Source organism: Boleophthalmus pectinirostris, unplaced genomic scaffold (assembly GCF_026225935.1).
Source record: "Boleophthalmus pectinirostris isolate CB_2022bp ecotype Guang Dong unplaced genomic scaffold, ASM2622593v1 HiC_scaffold_6, whole genome shotgun sequence".
NCBI classification, from domain to species: Eukaryota; Metazoa; Chordata; class Actinopteri; order Gobiiformes; family Gobiidae; genus Boleophthalmus; species Boleophthalmus pectinirostris.
Genome location: NW_026571447.1, coordinates 40,619,315 through 40,644,314, shown reverse-complemented (window position 1 = coordinate 40,644,314; position 25,000 = coordinate 40,619,315). Strand labels below are relative to the sequence as shown.

The following is a 25,000-nucleotide window of genomic DNA, read 5'->3' as shown; positions in this document are numbered from 1 at the left end:
CCAGGCTCCTCCCACATCACAAGTCTGAACTAATAAATGTCCTTTTAATCCAGACTCAAACCGATTGTCCGTAAAAAGAAAATAATCTCAGTGTTGCACATGGATCTGTGTGTGTGTGAGTGTAAACAAACACACGTGACTCTGTGGTGTGTTCAGGGACAGTACGACACACACACACACACACACACAGACAAATGACTCTGCAGATAAATACTGATGCAGAGTCACATATTAACACATTTATTCATCTGTAAATTGGATTAAATGAACAGAATGTAGAGAGTCTAAGATTTATAACGAGGTATAACATGCCCATGTGAAATATCGGCTGATCTGAGCTCCTGAAACTGATCCATATCTGATCTTTAACATGTGACTTCAGTGTGAACGGTCAGGTCACATTCATCCACCTACACGTCATCAACAAGACACAAACGTCACTATTCTGCACTGAAGTAGGAGAAAACTGTTCATGATCCATGTGACTGAAGTGAAGCACATCTCCACTCACCACAAAACACCACCACCAAAAACCTGGTCCTTCTCCTTCTCAATCTCCTCCTTAAAACAAGTCAGTTGTTCATGTTGTGGCTCCGGTACGAGAGGAACTTTAAAATCTCCAGGTGCTCGATGCTGCGTCCATGTTTGTTCAACTTGTGTAAACACAGAGACGCTCGCTGCGGTTGACGTCGTCGTGTCTCCAGTGTCACATGTGGGACACTTTTGGACCGTTTAATGTTCACACTGGAGTCACATACAAGTCACATTTAACTGGAAATGTGAACGACCTCGAAAAAACATCAGGATTTCACAAAAAAATCGGAATTGAGCGTTAAACCTGCAGACTGAACGGAGACTTAGTGTTGGGAGTAACGTGTTATAAAAGTAATAAATTATTGTGCTGTGTTGTTTTTTTTTGCTGTAACACAGTAATGTGGCGTTCAGTGTTGGGAAGGTCACTTTTAAAATGTAATCCCCTACAGATTACAGATTACACACACCAAAATGTAGTTTGTAACATAATCCATTAAATTACTTCAAGTGAGTAATGTAATCTGATTACTTTGGATTACTTGATTTGCTGTAGAGAAACAAAGACGAGGAAATCTTCACATAAGAAGTTTTGTCTGATAAAAGAAAATAAAAAGTCCAGATTTTACTGAACCAAATTAAAAATATTATTGATAGAAGAAGAAGAAACACGTCCACACAGCAGGACGAGTGACGAGTTTAGTCCTAGTTTTAGTTGTGGTTTAGTCCTGGTTTTAGTCCTGGTTTAGTCCTGGTTTAGTCCTGGTTTTAGTTCGGTTTTAGTCCTGGTTTTAGTTGTGGTTTTAGTCCTGGTTTAGTCCTGGTTTTAGTTTTTAGTCCTGGTTTAGTCCTGGTGGTTTAGTCCTGGTTTAGTCCTGGTTTTAGTCCTGGTTTAGTCCTGGTTTTAGTCCTGGTTTTAGTCGGTTTTAGTCCTGGTTTTAGTTCCTGGTTTAGTCCTGTCCTGGTTTTAGTCCTGGTTTAGTCCTGGTTTTAGTCCTGGTTTTAGTCCTGGTTTTAGTCCTGGTTTAGTAGTCCTGGTTTAGTCCTGGTTTTAGTCCTGGTTTAGTCCTGGTTTAGTCCTGGTTTTAGTCCTGGTTTTAGTCCTGGTTTTAGTCCTGGTTTTAGTCCTGGTTTTAGTCCTGGTTTTAGTCCTGGATTAGTCCTGGTTTTAGTCCTGGTTTAGTCCTGTTTAGTCCTGGTTTTAGTCCTGGTTTTAGTCCTGGTTTTAGTCCTGGTTTTCCTGTCCTGGTTCCTGGTTTTAGTCCTGGTTTTAGTCCTGGTTTAGTAGTCCTGGTTAGTCCTGGTTTTAGTCCTGGTTTAGTCCTGCCTGGTTTAGTCCTGGTTTAGTCCTGGTTCAAGTCCTGGTTTTAGTCCTGGTTTAGTCCTGGTTTTAGTCCTGGTTTTAGTCCTGGTTTTAGTCCTGGTTTTAGTCCTGGTTTAGTCCTGGTTTTAGTCCTGGTTTAGTCCTGGTTTTAGTCCTGGTTTTAGTCCTGGTTTTAGTCCTGGTTTTAGTCCTGGTTTAGTCAGTCCTGGTTTAGTCCTGGTTTTAGTCCTGGTTCAGTCCTGGTTTTTAGTTGGTTTAGTCCTGGTTTAGTCCTGAAGTCCTGTTTTAGTCCTGCTGGTTTAGTCTGGTCCTGGTTAGTCCTTAATTTCATATTAAAGATGCACTTTATGGAAAAAATCAATATCTCGATCAATTAAAATGACCTAAATTAAGAACATTTGACTTTATTTGAATCGATTCAACTTGACGAGTCCAATTATCTGCCAAAGGAATAAGTGTGTTTTTCTTAACTGAAGCGAAATTAGATTTTGTTTCTTACTTTAAGTGCAGCCAAATGTATTTTCATATTTTAAGTATAAAAAGTCTCGTTCCGTTGGCAGATCATTTTACTCGTCAAGTGAAATTTACTCAAATCATAATTCAAGTCGTCTTAACTTGGCGAGATTTAGTTTTTTTGCAGTGTGTCTCCAGCTTCAGTCCGTCTCCTTCCAAGCAGCTCCACAAACAGCTGCTTCAGAAGGTTCTGGGTTCGATTCCCAGGTGGCCTAGATCTTTGTGTGTGGAGTTTGCAGGTTCTCCCCGTGTCTGGATGAGGTTCCTCCAGGCTCTGGGTTCCTCCCTCAGAACATGAACCAGAGACGATCCTCCAGCTCAGGTTCTGACCAAGACCAGTTCAAGATCTGGAGCTGAGTCCAACTGCTCCTGAGGTTCAACACCCAGAGACACTGAAGAACGACCAGTGTCGGGAGTAACAGATTACATGTAACTGGAGTTATGTAATCAGAGTACAAATGATGAGTAACTGTATTCAGTTACAGTTACTGTTTCAGTGAGTGGTAATTGGATTACAGTTACTTTGTTGAAATAAATGGATTAAACAGAGGGATTTTACTGTTTTCACATTTTGGGATATTCTGTTTTTGTTTTGTTTGGTAATTCCACTTATAAACCAGATCTAAAACCAGGTCTAAACCAGGACTAAACCAGGTCTAAAACCAGGTCTAAAACCAGGTCTAAACCAGGACTAAACCAGGTCTAAACCAGGTCTAAACCAGGTCTAAACCAGGTCTAAAACCAGATCTAAACCTGGTCTAAACTAGGTCTAAAACCAGGACTAAAGCAGGACTAAACCAGGTCTAAACCAGGACTAAACCAGGACTAAACCAGGACTAAAGCAGGACTAAACCAGGTCTAAACCAGGTCTAAAACCAGGTCTAAACCAGGACTAAAGCAGAACTAAACCAGGACTAAACCAGGTCTAAACCAGGTCTAAACCAGGTCTAAACCAGGTCTAAACCAGGACTAAACCAGGACTAAACCAGGACTAAAACCAGGTCTAAACGAGGTCTAAAACCAGGTCAAAACCAGATCTAAAACCAGGTCTAAACCAGGACTAAACCAGGACTAAACCAGATCTAAAACCAGGTCTAAACCAGATCTAAACCAGGACTAAAGCAGGACTAAAACCAGGACTAAAACCAGGTCTAAACCAGGTCTAAAACGAGGTCTAAAACCAGGTCTAAAACCAGGTCTAAACCAGGACTAAACCAGGTCTAAACCAGTTCTAAACCAGTTCTAAACCAGGACTAAAACCAGGTCTAAACGAGGTCTAAACCAGGATTAAACCAGGTCCAAACGAGGTCTAAACCAGGACTAAATCCTGCTGCGTGGACCGTGTCGTCTCGTTTTCTATCAATAATATTTTTTTTATTTGGTTGAGTAAAGTTTGGACTTTTTATTTTCTTTTATCAGACAAAACTTCTTATGTGAAGATTTCCTCGTCTTTGTTTCTCTACAGCAAATCAAGTAATCCAAAGTAATCAGATTACATTACTCACTTTAAGTAATTTAATGGATTAAGTTACAAACTACATTTTGGGGTGTGTAATCTGTAATCTGTAGGGGATTACATTTTAAAAGTAAACTTCCCAACACTGGGAACGATTCACAAGTCCCTCCTCTGGAACATGGATCAAAAAATAGTTAAATAAGACTAAAAACTGGGCTGAAGCTGTTTTGTGAAAGAGATTTAACAGCCGAAATGATGATTCTGTTTAAGGTGAATGGACTTTAAAAACCAGGAGGAGCGTGTCTAAATGACCTTTAAGTTATCTGTCTGACGGGGAGGGAGGGGCCAAGAGAAAGAAGCGTTTCCCTGCTGGAATTCTTTCATGGATCAAAGGCGTCTGGTCTCACGGGAGGTAAACGGAGCGAGCGGAGTTTGCCTCGGGATCCACAGAATTACAAATCACAGAACTTTTGACTTGAATTATGATTTTGTTTCTTACAGCCAAATGTATTTTCATATTTTAAGTATAAAAAGTCTTGTTCCGTTGGCAGATCATTTTACTCGTCAAGTGAAATTTAGTCAAATCATAATTCAAGTCGTCTTAACTTGGCGAGATTTAGTTTTTTTGCAGTGTGTCTCCAGCTTCAGTCCGTCTCCTTCCAAGCAGCTCCACAAATTATTCCTGAATTATAACTGAACGAAACAAGTAAAATTGAATTCTACTTAACTTTGTGCACTAATAAACGGATCCTTGTTTATGTTTTTTATAAAGATCTAAATGTTCCCGTCTGAGTTTCAGTTTCTCTCGTCCACTAAAATTTGTCGCTCTCTAGATTTTTGTTTTGTAAAGGAGCTCACTGACGACTCCTCTGCGTTTGACCCGTTCTTCAGTGTTGGGAAGTTTACTTTTAAAATGTAATCCCCTACAGATTACAGATTACACACACCAAAATGTAGTTTGTAACGTAATCCATTAAATTACTTAAAGTGAGTAATGTAATCTGATTACTTTGGATTACTTGATTTGCTGTAGAGAAACAAAGACGAGGAAATCTTCACATAAGAAGTTTTGTCTGATAAAAGAAAATAAAAAGTCCAAACTTTACTGAACCAAATTAAAAAAATATTATTTATAGAAAACGAGACGACACGGTCCACGCAGCAGGATTTAGTCCTGTTAAATCCTGGTTTAGTCCTGGTTTAGACCTGGTTTTAGTCCTGGTTTAGTCCTGGTTTAGACCTGTTTACCTGGTTTTAGTCTGGTTTAGACCTGTTTAGACCTGGTTTAGTCCTGGTTTAGTCTTTTTAGTCCTGGTTTAGTCCTGGGTTTATCCTGGTTTAGTCCTCCTGGTTTAGTCCTGGTTTAGACCTGGTTTTAGTCCTGGTTTCCTGGTTTACCTGGTTTAGACCTGGTTTAGACCTGGTTTAGTCCTGGTTTAGACCTGGTTTAGACCTGGTTTAGACCAGGTTTAGAACTGGTTTGGACCTGGGTTTAGAACTGGTTTAGATCTGGTTTAGACTGGTTTTAGATCTGGTTTAGACCTGGTTTTAGACCTGGTTTAGACCTGGTTTTAGACCTGGTTTTAGATCTGGTTTAGACCTGGTTTTAGATCTGGTTTAGACCTGGTTTAGACCTGGTTTAGACCTGGTTTTAGACCTGGTTTTAGACTGGTTTAGACCTGGTTTAGACCTGGTTTAGACCTGGTTTAGACTGGTTTTAGACCTGGTTTAGATCTGGTTTATGGTTTAGACCTGGTTTTAGACCTGGTTTAGACCTGGTTTTAGATCTGGTTTATAAGTGGAATTACCAAACAAAACAAAAACAGAATATCCCAAAATGTGAAAACAGTAAAATCCCTCTGTTTAATCCATTTATTTCAACAAAGTAACTGTAATCCAATTACCACTCACTGAAACAGTAACTGTAACTGAATACAGTTACTCATCATTTGTACTCTGATTACATAACTCCAGTACTTGTAATCTGTTCCTCCCGACACTGGTCGTTCTTCAGTGTCTCTGGGTGTTGAACCTCAGGAGCAGTTGGACTCAGCTCCAGATCTTGAACTGGTCTTGGTCAGAACCTGAGCTGGAGGATCGTCTCTGGTTCATGTTCTGAGGGAGGAACCCAGAGCCTGGAGGAACCTCATCCAGACACGGGGAGAACCTGCAAACTCCACACACAAAGATCTAGGCCACCTGGGAATCGAACCCAGAACCTTCTGAACCATCTGTTTGAGCTGCTGTGTCCTTCAAGACGATGAGGAGCTCGGTCCCGTCCTCAGTTTGGATTATTTCTCTGTGTCTCTTCTGTTCTTCCATTCTTTTCTCCCCGTCCTTCTTTTCTTTTCTTCTCCTCTCCTCTTCCTTCCCTCCTCTATCTCTCCTTCTCCTTCTTCCCTTCCTCTCCCTCTCTCCTTCCTCCTTCGCTAATCCTCCTGTTCTCTCCCTCTCCTCTTCTCTCTCTCCTTCTTTCCTCTCTTCTCCTCTCACTCTCTCCTCCATCCCCTCTCCTTCGCTTTCTCCTCCTCACTCTCCCTTTCTCCCTCTCCCCTCCTCATCTCACCTCTTCCTTCCCTTCTCTCTCCCTAACTCCTCCTCTATCTCTCCTTCTCTCACTCTCTCCTTGATCCCTTTCTCCATCTCCCTTTCTCTTCCTCCCCGTCCTCCTCCCTACATCCCTCCTCTCTCCCTCTCCTCATATCCTCTCCCTCTTTCCTCCTCTCTCTCCTGCCTCCTTCTCTTCTCCTCTCTTCTCTCTCTTCACTCTCTCCTCCATCCTCCCCTTCTCTCCTCCCACTCTCGTCCCCCTTTCTCCTCCTCCCTCTCTCTTCCTCTCCTCCTCTCCCCTCACCTCTTCCTTCCCTTCTCTCTCTCTTTCCTCCTCTCTCTCCCTAACTCCTCCTCTCACTCTTTCCTCCTCCTCCCTCTTTCTTCCTCCTTCTCTCCTCCTCTCTCTCCTTCTTTCCTCTCTTCTCCTCTCACTCTCTCCTCCGCCCTAACCCTCTCTCTCCTCTCATTTTCTTCCTCTCCTCCCCCTCTTCTTCCTTTGTTCTCCTTTCCTCTGTCCTCTCCTCCTTTCTCCTCTCCCTCTCCTCCTCCTTTTCTCTCCATCAACAGACAGAGGTCATGAGTGAGATGAAAATGCAGCTGGAGTTTCTCGTTTTCACACTTTTATTGTTTCATTTCTGCTTTTCCTCCGATCGGAAACAGAATTTTAAAAGAAATGAAATGATTTGGTCACAAAAACAAACCTGGCACCAAATATTTCCACCTGTGAATTTTGAAGGATTAAAACTTTTACCACGACATAAGAACAACAAAATACACAGAAGTGATGGGTGCGTCTTTGTGCGTCTTTTTTTGCGGACAAACACCTGGAGCGTCTCACCTTCTTGACGTATCCCTGGATGAGCTCCGGGGTCGGCTCCTGATCCGCAGACAGACAATCCTCCAACTGCAGCCGATACTGGGGCCCGAGAGAGGGGCCCCGCTCCAGCCTGCGCACAAACACACACAGAACACACACACAGGGGTCAGTACGACAAGCGGAATTTCTTTTTACATAGGACTTTTTTAGGAATTTACAAAATACAAAAGACAATTTACATAGAGATGTGTAATATCCAGGGCCAGTGTACAAGATTAACAGATTATAATGTACACAGCTTAAAAAAAAAAAAGAGGGAGAAACCAAAAACAAGAAAAAAAGGCCAGCAAAAGGAGGATAAAAAAGGACAACAAACAAAAACAGAATATGTGCTACTAAAATATTTCGCATCGTTACTTCAGTCACTCGATACACTGAACATTTCTCTGATCTGGCCAAGATGTTAAAACTTATATCCAGTTATTTATCTTCAGATTTATTATCTACTTACTCGTTCTGAGATGCTTCATTCTAGTCTAGATTCTTTTTTAGGCTACGTTTACACTGAAACGAATCACCGTATCAGACACGGTCTGGGTCCACACGCGTCGTTTCTGTGTCCGTAAGTTTTCTCTATCCACACAACACACGCATCTTTGTTTACGTTTTACACAAACTAAACTTCAAACCACATGACTCATTTACATAAACTGAGTGCACAAAAAAACTTTCACTGTCACTTTCTGTGACAGAGGGGTGTTCTGCTGATGGTGAGTCTGTTCTGTGTTTGTGTCGTGTTGGAGATGGTTCATGTGAAACTTTTCAGAGATTAAACGTGTGCAGGTCAAACACACAGACACACGTTTATATGAATGGATATTGTGTCTCTTGCTGCAGCCTGAAGTGACCCAAATCTTTTATCAAAATTTTTTGGCTTCTATGTTCCTGTATCTGATCTTTTAATGTCAGTCTGAACCACACAGATCCGATTTTTTCAGATGTGACCAGGACACTTGGATATTTGCTCCTGAAACTGATACATATCTGATCTTTTGACAAGTGACTTCAGTGTGAACGAACCAAAGTGCATTCATCCACCTACACGTCATCAACAAGACACAAACGTCACTATTCTGCACTGAAGTCAGGCTCCTCCCACATCACAAGTCTGAACTAATAAATGTCCTTTTAATCCAGACTCAAACCGATTGTCCGTAAAAAGAAAATAATCTCAGTGTTGCACATGGATCTGTGTGTGTGTGAGTGTAAACAAACACACGTGACTCTGTGGTGTGTTCAGGGACAGTAAGACACACACACACACACACACAGACAAATGACTCCACAGATAAATACTGATGCAGAGTCACATATTAACACATTTATCCGTCTGTAAATTGGATTGAGCAGAATGTAGAGAGTCTAAGATTTATAACGAGGTATAACATGCCCACGCGAAATATCGGCCCTATCAGCAAGTATATCGGCCGATATGAGCTCCTGAAACTGATACATATCTGATCTTTTGACATGTGACTTCAGTGTGAACGGTCAGGTCACATTCATCCACCTACACGTCATCAACAAGACACAAACGTCACTATTCTGCGCTGAAGTAGGAGAAAACTGTTCATGATCCATGTGACTGAAGTGAAGCACATCTCCACTCACCACAAAACACCACCACCAAAAACCTGCTCCTTCTCCTTCTCAATCTCCTCCTTAAAACAAGTCAGTTGTTCATGTTGTGGCTCCGGTACGAGAGGAACTTTAAAATCTCCAGGTGCTCGATGCTGCGTCCATGTTTGGACAACTTGTGTAAACACAGAGACGCTCGCTGCGGTTGACGTCGTCGTGTCTCCAGTGTCACATGTGGGACACTTTCGGGCCGTTTTACATTCACACAGCTGATTACATACAAGTCGCATTTAATTGGAAATGTGAACGACCTCGCAAAAAACATCGGATTTCACAAAAAAATCTGAATTGAGCGTTAAGCCCTGCAGACTGAACGTAGCCTTAGTGTTTTGTGGGTGAATGACTCGGCGGTGACAGATCTACATCAGAGTATCAGTGTTTTCAGGCGTCCACACGGTGACGGTTTGGATGAACGAACACTGCATCCACAGCGAAAACCACTCACATACACACTAGTGTGAACGGGGCCTTCGTTAGACGATACATTTATTTAGCATTTCTCTCTGTCCAAAAATAACAACACTTTGTTACTGATGATTTACCTAAAACTTTCAAATTGAAAATAAATATAATCTACAAATACTAACCTTAGAGCAGTTTTACGATGTATAAAACATAAAATTAATAAAATAAACTTTGAAAGTGAAATAAGGAAAATGTCAATCTTTATATTTAAAAACAAACAAAAAACAGACATACTTATTAGGGTATTGAAAAATTTTTTGAAAATCAATCTGTACCTAGTAATACATTTTTTCACTTGCCAAAGTAAACTTTCATGATAAATTTCATGACATTTTATCAATATCTACTGGGTTGAGCGAATATTTGACAGGTTTTCTTTAAACTGGTTTGTCACATTTTAAAATTGGGTCCATGTTGAATTTCTGACATTGGGGAAAATGACGCAGCCTAATACTTATGTAGATAAAAAATATCACAAAATAAACTTTGTTAAGACTGATTAGGGTCCTATGATCCGCACTCACACCTGCAGAACCGAACCGAGTCACAAGATCACGCAGCGCAGATTTAGAGGAGAAAATAAGTCCAGCGGCAGAAATATCAGTTAAATAATGAGGCAGATGTGAGTCCTGCTGCGATTCACTCCTCCAAGAGTTTATGAAGATAAAAACAGAGCGGAGGAGACAGGAGGAGCGGTGATCCGAGCTTGGGCACAGTTCTAAAGTCCGAGTGTGAGTGCACCCGAAACCATTTCAACTCGATTAAATGAGTTCGGAGATCGTCGTTTGACACACAAATCAAAATCGCAATCAAAATTTGATTAATTACACAGACTTAGCTACAGTGACATGTTCCAAGGTTAAGTGAATCTGGTGATTGATGGACGTGAAGCTGCCAATCTGTGCCATCGGCCTCTTCCACACAAACACACACACACACACACTCAGCGTCAACAAAGCAGAGGGGGGCATTTTAATTGAGTCTTCTTCTCGGGAACCACATTTCCGTTAAATAAATTGTTTGCTAAATACATGAGTAAAGTGTGTAAATGAAGCGAGTCCATATTTCTTGTATTTTGGGCTGTCAGGGGCCCAGAGGGGGTCCACACACACACACACACAGGCCCCTAGAATCACACACAGGACGACGTCTTCAGCCCAACATGGAGAAGTGTGGAGCTGTATCCATCACACAGCCGGATCTGAGCAAAGAACGCTCCGGAAATCTGAACATGAGGCCACGAGGGAGAAGAAGTAATTGTTACACACCACCCAGTACCTCCCAACTGCACACATGTACACACACACACACAGGTACCCACTACTCACCATTCAATATTACCAACTATCCAATGCCACTCCCTACCATTACCCCAGCCACACATATTGCTTTTAAAATTCTATAGATTAAAACTCTGCATTTAGTTCCATATCTGGCCAAAATATTTGGGTCCAAACTTTATGCAAATTAATTCAAATTTAGAGGAGCTCAAGGCACTTGGAAATGTCCCTATAGTCTAAAATATAAAATAGAACCAAATAAATAAGGCTGTTTGAATAAATTGTCATTTTATTCTGCAAACACAAACTGAAACTTGCATAAAAGTTTCTTGTAAAGTCGAGCTCCTCTGTGTGTTTGTTTTTGTCTCTAAAGTTGCTCCTGTGTGTGTGACTCCTGCAGTAGATCCTGTTTCTGATCTTCAGTCTTTGTTCTTCAGTTCAAATCTTGAATAAACTTCAGCTCGTTTCAGAAACATCATGGACACATTCCTGAAGCACAGTTTGAGCATCTTCAGCTTCAGTCTCATCATCAGCCCAGTCTGCTGCAGGAACTGTCACAAATGTTTCTGTCAGATCAAGAGAAGAAGAAGAAACTCCTCAAACTCCCTGATCTGCTTCTCTTCATGATCTGCTGGATGAACATCTTTGTCACGTGGCTTTGGTGGAACCTTTGAACCTTCCTTTTCCATCATATCGTGAAACATCAGCTTCTTCTGTCACACCGGAGTGAAGAACGTCAGGACAAACATTTCTTCACTCAAGGAACAAAGACGTCGCCCAAAACTGCTCGGGTGTTTTCTTCACAACTGAATGTTCAGACTGTGAAGCTTCTGAAGGAAAAACCAAATCATCTGCAGGAGCTTCACAACTTCACGCAGAAACGTTATGCAGCTCTTCTCTAAAACATCCCCTTTTTCTTCCAAATTTCTTCTTAAAATCATCTTCTGGATGCTAAAACCTAAAGCAGGGTTCCAATCTAATCAACTGCTTATCTGAAACTTTATTTTTTACCATGCACTGATGGACCACCCTAATGTACACACACACACACACACACACACACACACACACACACAGGTACCCACTACTCACCATCCATCATCCGCACAGTGCAAAAACAAAACAACAAACTAAAAATATCTAGCTCAATTAAAATGACTTAAATTAAGAACATTTGACTTTATTTGAGCAGATTCAACTTGATGAGTGAAATCATCTAACAATAGAATGGGTGTGTTTTTCTTAATTCAAGCATTCATTTGTTTGATTTTGTTTCTTATTTTAAGTGCAGCCAGATGTATTTTCATAAAAAGTCTTGTTCCATTGGCAGATCATTTTATTAGTCGAGTGAAATTTACTCAAATCATGATCAAACTTTAATTCAAGTCGTCTTGCTAGTGTAACAAGTGCTTGCTTATTAATATGTAACAAATGTGTAAAAAATGTGTAATAGATGTAATTGTAATGACTGTGTAATGAACACTATGTGTAATTAGCGGAGTTGAATGATCAGAAGATCCTAGGAAAAACTACAGGAGGACAGGGGCAGTAAATTGAGACAACGGATTAGTTGGAAAATTAATAATGTGTATTATACAGGGAAAAAAGTGAGATAATAAAATATACATCAGCTGCAGCAAACAAAAATCAAGCAACTCAATTAAACGTCCTTGCGAACCGGGTCTGTTTGCCCAGGGTGGAAAACAGCGTCCAAGCTACTTCAGAGTCCGGTATTAGTTATGATGAAGGGGTATGATGTCCATTAAGCGCAGTTGACTGAATAGTTAAGTCGTGGAGGAAGCTGGAGGAGGGGGGAGATGGAGGACAGGCGGTTCACCTCCTACCAGACTGAAGTTCTCTCAAAAGGACAGTTCCTAACTCGCCATCAAATTAAACCTAAGTCTGGGCACCTGGTCTGTGTGCACATTAAGAAAGGCCTTTTAGAACATAATAATGTTTACAGTTAGCATTAGCATTAACATTAACATTACAAGAGTTCATAAATCTGTCACATGACAAACCGATCACTTGGAGCACATGTTAGCATTAGCATGCTAGCTGTTAGCATGCTAATGCTAAGCTAACTAGCATTGACGTAGGCCCTGACAAAATGACTGACCTTATGTTTAGCATTAGCATTAGCATGCTAGCCCTAGCATTAGCACTAGCATGAAAAGCTAACAAGAAAAAAAGCCACCAATAAATAAATAAACTGGTTTCAGTTCCAACTGACCAGTTCAGTTTTGTTTCAATGTATTGAAATGCCCAGCGCACATGACAATGTCGCACAACGGGTCTGGTTCTATAAAGGTGTGAATGGTGAAGTTAAAAATGTGAAACATGAGAACATGAGATGAAAAAGTGTAGATGTTCTGACCTTCAAACTCTGTCCCCTGATTCTCCCACGACTGAGGAGAGACACGTCAGGACCTTATATACTCTGACTGGTGACGTGTGATTGGATAATGGGTGAAATGGGCGGGGTGATGGGTGGTGACAAGTCATGTGGAGTGGGGGAAAACCTGGGTTGGATCTGGATAACGGAATTGAATTTTACCCTGGTTACACTAGATTTGTTTTTTTATAGTGCACTACCCCAGCCACACACACACACACACACTAAACACACACACACACACACACATACACACACACACACACACACATACACACACAGACACACACACACACACTGGGGCCCCACAGGGATCACTTCGGGGGGGTGTCTGTTATTTAAAGCTCGTCCTTGTGTCTCTGAGGGAACAGTTCAGGAGGAGAGATGGATGTGCTGCTCCTGACCCACTAACAAAAACAAACACTGGATACAGAAACAATAAGAAAAAAAAAATGGAATAAAATCTAATTAAATCAAGTCAAATTAAAGGTACACTGTGTAACTTTTCGGTTGGGCGTCTGTCACCTTTTTGTTTCTATGGATTTGTCGCTGTTATTCAATTACAGGTGGATTTACGGCTCAAAAATAACATCTCCACAGAGAAAAGCGTCTGACGGAGCCTCCACCAGAAAAGTTACAAATGAAAATGAAAATGAAAAAGTGTTTGTTCCAGAGTTCAGAACAGATAATCCCAGCTCTTCATATCGATGTTTGTCTGATCCCGCTTTTGTTTGCTCGGATCTTTCGTCTTCCCCGCGCGTGTCGTGAATAAAAATCAGGTGGAAATGACTTTCTCGGAGGTAAAGTCCTGTTTTTTTGCCTGAGTGGACGCGTCGTTATTTACAGTAGAGACTCTCGCTGTGGGAAAGTTCTGTGATTTGTAATTCTGTGGATCCCGAGGCAAACTCCGCTCGCTCCGTTTACCTCCCGTGAGACCAGACGCCTTTGATTCATGAAAGAATTCCAGCAGGGAAACGCTTCTTTCTCTTGGCCCCTCCCTCCCCGTCAGACAGATAACTTAAAGGTCATTTAGACACGCTCCTCCTGGTTTTTAAAGTCCATTCACCTTAAACAGAATCATCATTTCGGCTGTTAAATCTCGTTCACAAAACAGCTTCAGCCCAGTTTTTAGTCTTATTTAACTATTTTTTGATCCATGTTCCAGAGGAGGGACTTGTGAATCGTTCCCAGTGTTGGGAAGTTTACTTTTAAAATGTAATCCCCTACAGATTACAGATTACATACACCAAAATGTAGTTTGTAACATAATCCATTAAATTACTTCAAGTGAGTAATGTAATCTGATTACTTTGGATGACTTGATTTGCTGTAGAGAAACAAAGACGAGGAAATCTTCACATAAGAAGTTTTGTCTGATAAAAGAAAATAAAAAGTCCAAACTTTACTGAACCAAATTAAAAATATTATTGATTATTGAACATTGACTGATATTATTGATTATTGATATAAGAAGAGACACGTCCACACAGCAGGATTTAGACCTGTTAAATCCTGTTTTAGTCCTGGTCTAGATCTAGTTTAGACTTGGTTTTAGTCCTGGTTTAGATCTAGTTTAGACTTGGTTTTGGTCCTGGTTTAGATCTAGTTTAGACTTGGTTTTAGTCCTGGTTTAGATCTAGTTTAGACTTGGTTTTAGTCCTGGTTTAGATTTAGTTTATACTTGGTTTTGGTCCTGGTTTAGATCTAGTTTAGACTTGGTTTTAGTCCTGGTTTAGATCTAGTTTAGACTTGGTTTTGGTCCTGGTTTAGATCTAGTTTAGACCTGGTTTAGTCCTGGTTTAGACCTGGTTTAGTCCTGGTTTAGACCTGGTTTATATCAAATTTAGACCTGGGTTCAGTCCTGGTTCAATCCTGATTTAGTCCTGATTTAGTCCTGGTTTAGACTTAGTTTTAGTCCTGGTTTAGACTTGGTTTTGGTCCTGGTTTAGATCTAGTTTAGACCTGGTTTAGTCCTGTTTAGACCTGGTTTATATCAAATTTAGACCTGGGTTCAGTCCTGGTTCAATCCTGATTTAATCCTGTGTGTGGAATCCCCCCCCAAACAAAAAAAAAAAAAAAGGGATTTAGACCAAAATGTGAAAACAGGACAATCCCGCCGTGTAATCCATTTATTTCAACACAGTAACTGTAATCCAATAAAAACTGTAACCAAATACAGTTACTCATAATTTGAACTCCAGTACATGTAATCTGTTACTCCACAACACTGGTCGTAATTTAGACTCGAGTCACTACTTTTAGGACTTGAGACTTGACTTGATAAAATGAACAAAGACTTGGGACAACTGAGCTGAGAACAAAAATGGATGATCAAAAAACAGGATAAATCGCCACGAAATCCGACATTTTTGAAAGTTGACGAACAGCAGCAGTTCTGTCTCGGCCCGGGGAGTTTTTTCCGCTGAAGCGTCAGTGAGAAACAAGCAGCAACACCTCCACTTATTTTAATACAAACACGTCAAACTCAAACTCCAGATTTGGCCAAAAATCTGAAGATTGAGCAAAAAACGATGCTGGAACTGTTAGTGCTGGACTTTACTTTTTGAAATGTTTTCTTTACAAGGAATTTTTTTTTATAAATTATAAATAAATTTTTTTCTTACATAATATTTCATACATTTGTTGCTTCTTTGAGAATATTTTATTAAACTTATTAGTTTTACCCAGCAGCACTTTGCATTTGTATAAAGTTAAAACAAATTGTCCGTTTAGTTAAAACACGTTTTGCATTTTGTTCCCAAACTGAACCGAAAATGAACCGAACTGTGAAATTAAAACCAGTGTACGTACTGAACTGTGATTTTTGTAACGTTACACTCATAGTAATATAGGACCTTTAAACTCAGGTGTTTGTGATGTCATATAGTACTTGAAATTGCAGTGGAGGAAAAAATACACTCGGTTTTTGAAATTCAGACGTTCAAAATTATAGACGTAAAAACACTGAATAACCCGGTGCTATAATAAGCTCATGATGTTCTGTGTTGCCGTCTCTTGTTTCCATGGAGATAAAGACGTCTCCAGGCAAAGCGATGGACACAGGCCGGTACCAGACCCCCCGCCGGGAAAGTTCCACATTGCCTCTTTAAGTGAGTGCAGTGTGACGATCTGAACGATGCATAATTCATGGCTCCTCGTCGTCGTCGTCGTAGCGTGTGTGACTCTGCTGCTCTCCGTGCGCCGCGCAGACCCGTCCATTAGACCCAGGCTCGGCTGACAGGAGCGGGGCGACAGGCTCGGCTGACAGGAGCGGGGCGACAGGAGCAGGCTGACAGGAGCAGGCTGACAGGAGCAGGCTGACAGAGCAGGCTGACAGGAGCAGGCTGACAGGTCTGCTGATGTTTGTGAAAAGCCTGAACCTCCAGCGTGACCCGGGCCTCCCGCGTGCCTCTGCTCACGGGGAGATGTCAGGTTGGTGCGTGAGTCTTTCTACATGATTAAAGAGGCGGAAATACACGGAACATATTCAGATCCTCAACGAAACGTTTAGAGGAGGAGCCCAGTCAAACAGAAGTAAACAACAAGGCCTAAAATTCAAGTTAATTCATCTGATAGAAAAATGTATTGAACAGATACATATGTACTCGAGTTTATCAAACTGTTGACCTTTTGTCTGGACCATTTTTGGTTCTAAAGTTCCATCCGTTTTAAACAGACCATGAATGAAACATGGAACAAAAATTATTTCCCAAATCCAAAGACCTGCAAATCATGTAAATAAATGTTTGTATTTCATCATATCTTGTGTTATTCCATCTTTGAACTGTTGATGAAGGGACAGGATTTAAAAAAAAAAGTATTTAAAATGATAAAAATGAGCTTGGAAGGACTGACATATTTTATAGAAATAGTTTCCTTTCATTTTGAAGTAATATTAAAATATTCAGAAGAAAAAAGTGACAAATTATGTAAAATCATGCACCTTCTACTTGTTTGCACAATTTTCCCTCCGTTACTTTTCCCAGTAGATCCCAGTAGGTACAGGAGCATGTACCTGTCCCGGTCCACGCTCGTCTCTATGAAGCCAATTCCGCGCTGCTCAGGGAAAGGAACGTGTCCCAGATCTCCAGGAGGTTTGTGGACAGTTCTCAGAGTCCAGGTCTTCCCCAGCACAGTCTCGCCGGGCCAGGACAGAACCCAGGAACCCAGGACTTTCTCACCCAGGTGAGACATGGGTTGGACAGGAGCATCTCCAGGGAGTTGAGACGTTCCACTGTAAACGTGGAGATGCCCACAGACCACTTGTCCCTCATAGACAGAACCGTGCTGGAGTATCACCAGGTTCTCTACAAGAACTACAACGTCTAAAGCAGCAGCAGCAGACGCCCAACGGAGGATCAGAGGAAAACACCTTTTGACCTCATCCATCCAGAGCCCAAACCCCCCAAGATCTGAGCAGAACATTCTAGAAGAACTCCCCCTTCCCTGACCAACACTAACAAAACGTCCACGTGTCCACACTCAGCGTCTCCAGCAGGGGGCAGCGTCTGTGTTTGACTGACACCTGAGTCCGTTCTGAAAAGTCCGAGAGAAACAAAGCAGCAGTAGAGTTGATTTGGGCGTCTGCAGGTTTTCTCCAGCTTTAGAACACGACTCTGAGCTCGTGTGTGGCTCCAAACCAGCGTCTGTGATTATCCACTTGTAATTAGTTAACGAACCATTAGCTGATTATAATTCACTAATCACGACAAACCCACCAGCATCAGAACAAATAAAAAATCATTAAAAAAACATAAAAAAGAGTTTGTGGATTTATTTCTAAAGAACCATGTTGTGCAAAATTGTTTCTTGTAGCTTTAAGGCCCCGTTCACACTAGTGTGTATGTGAGCGGTTTTGGTTGTGTGTACAGTGTTCGTTCACATTAATCCGATTGAAAACGGCTCCAGAGACGGAAAGATTTGGTGCCTCCAGCTCCACAAATTCATGTTTGTACAGATCTGATCCTTGACCGTGTGGACGCCTGAAAACACTGTGTGTGTTTACATGCACATCAATAACACGGTTATGATCGGGTTTTTTGAGTATCACGGTTTCTTCATGGTGCATGTAAACACAGTAACCCGGTTTCAGTGTCCCGGTTATTAGAAACCGAGTTACTGTAGCTGGTTTATTCCGATAGTAACTGGGATACTGTGGCATGTTAATGCAGTATCCCGGCTTCTGCAACATAAAGTTGAGTCACACGTCCAAAAGACACTTTCCAGTCTTTTCACCACAACAGTAGTGACATAAATAGGGCGACCAAACGTCCGTTTTTCCCTGGACATGTCCATATTTAGCGTCATGTCCTGGGGCGTCCGGGTTTTTTTTTATAAAGTGATGCAAATGTCCGGGTTTTCAGTACCGTTCATTAAACTGAGCGTCTCTCGTAGCGTCTGTGACTCAGAAGGAGCGAGACACAAACTGTCGGTCAGTCTGAAACACACCGAACACAAATGCACATTTAACAATGACTTATACAAGAAATTCTCCGTTTTCTGTCCTGGTTGAGACAAGTGTGAGTCCATGTGCACAGGTTGTGAGGTGAGAGGACAGTGTCCCTCGTTTATCGTCTTAAAATCCAGTCTTACACAAAGTAACAACTGAACCTCGTCTTCGGTCCACAAAAAGACAGTTTTTACACTCGCCATCTCCCTTCGGCTCAAAATCAGCTGCTGCGACTTCAGACTTCCTTGTTTTTATCGCTCACGGGACGACGTGACTCCAGACGATCACGTGACCAGTGTTTCAGGTCGTTTTACCGTGTGGACAGCGAACGCTTTGATCGCAGACACAGAAACGACGTGTCTGGACGCACACGCAGCCTAAATCATGTTCTAATGTTCCAGATTTTGAGTGCAGCTGCGAGGAAAACTTAACCAGAAAATGTCTTAATCCACAAATACCAACACTGGACGAACGGGTTGAGATTGTTGATGATATTTTTAAGACTGAAACAAGACAAATTTAAAAGTCAGTCGACTCGGGGTCAGCCCTATGTTCCCTCAAAATTAAACTCTTCTTCAAGTCATTTTTATTTTTATATCACATTTAATAAAAGGATGATTCAGAGTCGATTCAGCCTCAGGTCGTTTGTACATTGACCTCGACATGACGTCGGGAACAGGTCGGGTGTAATTGACGACCAAACTGTGAGAAATGGGGCTAAAATCTGATTTAAATTGATGATAAAGGAAATGAGGGAACACGGGGCCCTGGCTCGACCACCTGACCCAGCACTTCACCAGCGGAGCCTCTCTGGTGCACGGGCACTTCCACCTGGGACACAACAGCAGTGAGTCCTGTCACCACGTCCGGACATCAGGAGGAAAAGAGTCAGGGACAGAACGGCACAAACGCACAAAGAAAACTGTCTGAGAAAACTGCAATAAACCTTGGTCAAAATGGAAGATCTAAACCAGGGGTGTCAAACATCCGGCCCCCCAAGACCTTTAATGTGACCCTCGGCTGATTTTCTACTAAAATATTTTCATTATATTTTCTATTAAAATCTTGTTAATTTTCTGTGGTGTTTATCACAGCAGCGTCTCCAGCGTCTCTGTACGTGGCCCCTCCCACCAGAGCAGCACAAATGAAGACTTGTCTCTTTCCAAACGCTCTTAAAGGACGATCGTTTTGACTGTTGACCGTGACACCCTCATCAGAAAAATGTCCAACATGAGAAAAGTGGAGCCGAGTGCAGGATTTTACAACAAAAATGGACTTATTCCTGTTTACAGACAAGTTCATGTTCAAACTTTGTGTTGAAATTGTATTTTTCTTAAAGTTTCAGGTTGTTCATAATATTATAATATTTTGTAAAAGAAAGAGTTCATCAGTTAAAAAAGATTTCTGTAATAGATTTGTGTTTCTCTGCACAAATATTTGAACTTATTGTTATTTTTGGGGTTTATATGACATGAGTTTTCTGATCCGGACACTTTGGGATCAAAGTCGGTTGGACACGACCCCCAGAACAAAATGAGTTTGAGTTAAGACTAGGGGTGTGCAAAAATATCGGAATATCGATATATCGTATCATTTAATGTGATGATACAGTATCGATATCGTAGGCTGCTGTATCGATATTTCACCAAGAGTATTTTTAGGTGTGTTTTACTAAATTATTTTGTTACAGCTACAGTTTTGTTGCTTGTGAAGTGAAAGGAAACTCATTTATGCGACACATTTGACATTTTTACTATTTTGAGGATTAAAATGTTTCTGTTTCATATGAACTTTGCACAAGAAGTGATTTAACAAAGACTTTTAGTATCAGAACCACGATTTTGCCTTTATTACCTCCGCCAAGGAGGTTATGTTTTTGCCGGCGTTTGTCTATTTATTTGTTTGTTTGTTTGTTTGTTTGTTTGTTTGTCTGTTTGTTTTTTGTTTGTTTGTTTGTCTGTTTGTTTGTTTGTCTGTTTGTTTGTTTGTTTGTTTGTCTGTTAGCAACATAACTCAAAAAGTTATGGACCGATTTTGATGAAATTTTCAGGATTTGTTGGAAATGTGAAAAGGAAGAACTGATTTCATTTTGGGTTTGATCCGGAAGAAATCCTGGATTCTGGATCACTTTGAAATTTTAGTTAACATTGTGGTAAATGGGGCCAAAAATTTTGTTTCTCAATATCTGGGTTAATTATTGACCAAACCCCATGAAATTTGACTCAGGGATGGACAATGGGATCCTCTTTCATATTCTCTCTGTGCTGCTTTCGGGTCAAACTAAACGCGCTTGAAATACGTCGGGAAGGGCATCTGGCATAATCAAGGATCACCGGTCGCATGTTTGAACACGAACTCAAGCTGCGAGGAGCGAGTTCCTGACGACCTGAGCTCACGGGAGGCTTCAGCGGAGCCATCGCTCAAAACAAGGTCACTGCACCGAGAGCCCGACCACTTCATCTGCACCGGAAATATGTCGTTTACAGAAGAGGTGCACCATGGGAGAGAGGGGGGAGGGGTCAGGTGGGTGCACGCAGAGAGAGATAGGTGGGTGGGGGGGCAGTGTTGGGAAGTTTACTTTTAAAATGTAATCCCCTACAGATTACAGATTACACACACCAAAATGTAGTTTGTAACAGAATCCATTAAATGACTTCAAGTGAGTAATGTAATCTGATTACTTTGGATTACTTGATTTGCTGTAGAGAAACAAAGACGAGGAAATCGTAACATAAGAAGTTTTGTCTGATAAAAGAAAATAAAAAGTCCAGATTTTACTGAACCAAATTAAAATATTATTGATAGAAAACGAAAGAAAAAAGAAAGAAACACGTCCACACAGCAGGATTTAGTCCTGTTAAATCCTGTTTTAGTCCTAGTTTAGTAGAGTCCTGGTTTAGATCTGTTTTAGACCTGGTTTTAGTCCTGGTTTAGACCTCCTAGACCTTTAGACCTGGTTTTTAGACCTGGTTTTAGACCTGGTTTTAGATCCTGGTTTTAGACCTGGTTTAGATGTTTTAGACCTGGTTTTAGACCTTAGGTTTAGACCTGGTTTAGATCTAGTTTAGATCTAGTTTAGACTTGGTTTTGTTTCCGGCAATGAGTGGAATTATCAAAAAAAAAAAAGAAAAAGAAAAGGGATTTAGCCCAAAATGTGAAAACAGTTAAATCCCTCTGTGTATCCATTTATTTCAACAAAGTAACTGTAATCCAATTACCACTCACTGAAACAGTAACTGTAACTGAATACAGTTACTCATAAGTTGTACTCTGATTACTCTGGTACATGTAATCTGTTACTCCCGACACTGTGGGGGGTTATAAATCGGTCGCTCGTGTGTGGAAAGTGTCAGGTGGAAGTTTCATGCAGAGAAACGCAGCAGCTGTCGGCTCAGACCTCGTCACCCGACATCACAGCACCCACCCACATCACAGCACCCACCGACGTCCGACCTGTCACCTACAGCACCCGTTACAACCCCCCCAGCACCCACTGACATCACAGCACCCGTACAGCCTCAGCACCCATAAAAGCACCCAGAACACAACTAACATCACATACAGTCTGTCACCTATAGCACCTAAACAATCTCCCAGTCACCCAGCACCTGCCCAACGTCCCAGCACCCAATCAATATTTCATCCAAATACCGTCTACTAGCACCCATGCGACCTTTTATCACCCATGCAGCCGCAGCACCCATAAAAGCACCCAAAACACAACTAAAATCGTATCCAGTCTGTCGCCCATTGCACCTAAACAATCTCCCAGTCACCCAGCACCCACCAACATCACAGCACCCACCAACATCACAGCACCCACCAACATCACAGCACCCACCAACATCACAGCACCCACCAACATCACAGCACCCACCAACATCAAGTCTGTCACCTATAGCACCCAATCAATATTTCATCCATATACCGTCTACTAGCACCCATGCAACCTCATAGCACCCATATAAGCACCCGGTCCACAACTAACACTGCATCCAGTCTGTCACCTATAGTGGAGCTGTTAAGGACCAAAATAGAGCCCAGTTGTTCACTTTTACGGAACAAGCATGAAACTTTGGCAGATTTATTAACATCCCCAGGAACCAACATTTGTGGATATGGAACCAAGCCCAAGTCGACCCTGGAGCCGAGTCCTGCGCATGTCACAAAACGGCCGACATGGAAACGAGGCCGGGAGCTCAATTACTGCTTAAACCACCTTTTTTGGAAAATAATCGTTACGTCCCCTTTGCTCGGGGAAAAAGGGAAGTAACAAAAAAACAGGATGTTAAAGGTTTAACTAAAAATTGTGCATTTATTATTTACAATGTAAGGGAAGACAAACAAAAAACAAAAAACAGGCAATTAAGGTGAAAAATAAATAGGAGTTAAACAAAATAATCTAATAAACTAAAGAGCCATAACTAAATACAATGTACCAAATCTAACTCAAGTTTTACTGCGAACAAAAAAAGGTGTCGAACTAAACGAGGCAACAGCCGACAACAGAACAAAATGAGACGACCCAACATCAAACACAAGGCGAGCTGCCCGCAGTGATCCAGCCGCCTCCAGCAGGCGGAAGATGCTCCTTTTTAAACCCCCGATATCACAGGTGTCATCCACGGATTGATGGGTACTCCCACGCCGGGTACTCCCACGCCGGGTACTCCCACACATCCGGGTCCAGGGCTCTCGGACCGAGAGCATCATGCGCAGACAAAAGCAAATACAGAAGAACGGGAGAACTTTAAACAAATATCAAAGGGCCAAGGCCAGTAACAATAATGTTAAATGATCATACAGGTTATAAAGAAGAATATGTATCAAGATACAAGCTACTTTCAATGCTGTTTTTAAAGTGAAAGTAAACATTAAATAACCAAAAAAAAAAAGAAAAAAGCTACTAAACTAATGGTGTTTTTTAAAGGTGCATCATGTCACTTTTCTGGTCTCCATGGAGATGTTATTGTTTATTTGTTATTGAGTTGTGTGTGATTCGTGTGTGATTCGTGTGTGAGTTGTGTGTGATTCGTGTGTGAGTGTGTGTGTGAGTTGTGTGTGAATTGTGTGTGAGTTGTGTGTGATTTGTGTGTGAGTTGTGTGTGAGTTGTGTGTAATTCGTGTGTGTGTGTGATTTGTGTGTGAGTGTGTGTGTGATTTGTGTGTGAGTTGTGTGTGATTCGTGTGTGAGTTGTGTGTGATTCGTGTGTGAGTGTGTGTGTGATTTGTGTGTGAGTGTGTGTGTGATTTGTGTGTGAGTTGTGCGTGCATGACCAGCTGCTCTGTCACCTCTGTCTCGTGTCACACTTTGCAGGATTCAGCACCACCCAGAGGGACAGCTCCACACACACACACACACACACACACACACACACACACACACACACACACACACACACACACACACACACACACACACACACACACACACACAGACAAAGCAGAGAATCCTGTGCATGTTTTTCTTTCTTTTTTCTTTTTTTTTTTTTAATTCTATGATACTTAAAACCCACAGTGAAAATCTGCTCTCTCCTTTTGTTCCAGACACATTCATATATTGTTTTACGACAAACAAAACGCAAAATAAAAAAAGATGCAGGATCACTTAGAGCCGCTTCAGACGTTTTAAGATCAGAGCCAGAGATCAGAGAATAGATTGATATGGGCCCTTTAAAAACAGAACGGAACGATTTGGATTTCCGGGACCCGTTTGCGCTGGAACTGTTGCGCTCTTGTTTTTCCGCGGCCTCGTGTGAGTGGCTGCGCGCAGACGGGGTTTCCACAGATCAATAGTCTGTCTCAGGTGCAGTTTGGAGCAGGTTTAGACGGCGGAGCACCTCCTGCTGCCGTCTCCTCGAGTGCGGCTTTCAGCACCACCCCTGCCGGGACAGCTCCACCTTCACCCCTCCCTTTGTGCCCCCTTCCTCTTTGTGCTCAATCCTTTCAGTGCTCCCCATCCCCAATGTATCCATCCCTCCCTTTGTGTCCCCCAAAACCATCCCTCCTCCTCTTTGGACCTCCCTTTGTGTCCCAGTACTCATCCCTTTTTTTGATAACTCCCTTTGTGCCCCCCATCTCATCCCTCCTTTTTACTTCTTCCTTTGTGTCCCTTAACTTATTCCACATTTTTAACCCTAACTTTGTGTTCCACTATTCATCCCTCCTTTTTACTCCTCCCTTTATGTCCCGCTACTTATTCCTCCTTTTTTTAATCCCTCCCTTTGTGTCCCACTACTCATCCCTCCTTTTGATAACTTCCTCTGAGTGCCCCAACTCATCCCTCCTTTATACCCCTTCTTTTATGTCCCTTAACTCATCTCTCCTTTTTGCTCCCTTTGTGTCCCAATACTCATTCCTCCTTTTTTCCGTTTTACCTCTCCTTTTGTGTCCCCCAGCTCATGCCTCCTTTTTTCCCCTTCCTTTGTGTAACTAACTCATCCCTCCTTTTGACGACTCCCTTTGTGTTCTCCTATTCCTCCCTCCTTTTGATAATTCCCTTTGTCTCCCAAACCATTC

The 25,000-nt window shown here is 41.7% G+C and overlaps 1 protein-coding gene across 2 annotated transcripts in view; it reads right to left on the bottom strand.

Moving 5' to 3' along the window:
• The window catches only part of LOC110171067 (raftlin-like), a 215,895-nt gene that overhangs the window by 52,737 nt on the left and 138,158 nt on the right, over positions 1 to 25,000 (bottom strand). For both annotated transcript variants that reach the window (XM_055164067.1, XM_055164068.1), the window contains exon 4: positions 7,216 to 7,324. In XM_055164067.1, coding sequence (XP_055020042.1) covers positions 7,216 to 7,324 — 109 coding nt within the window. The remainder of the gene's footprint in view (positions 1 to 7,215; positions 7,325 to 25,000) is intronic.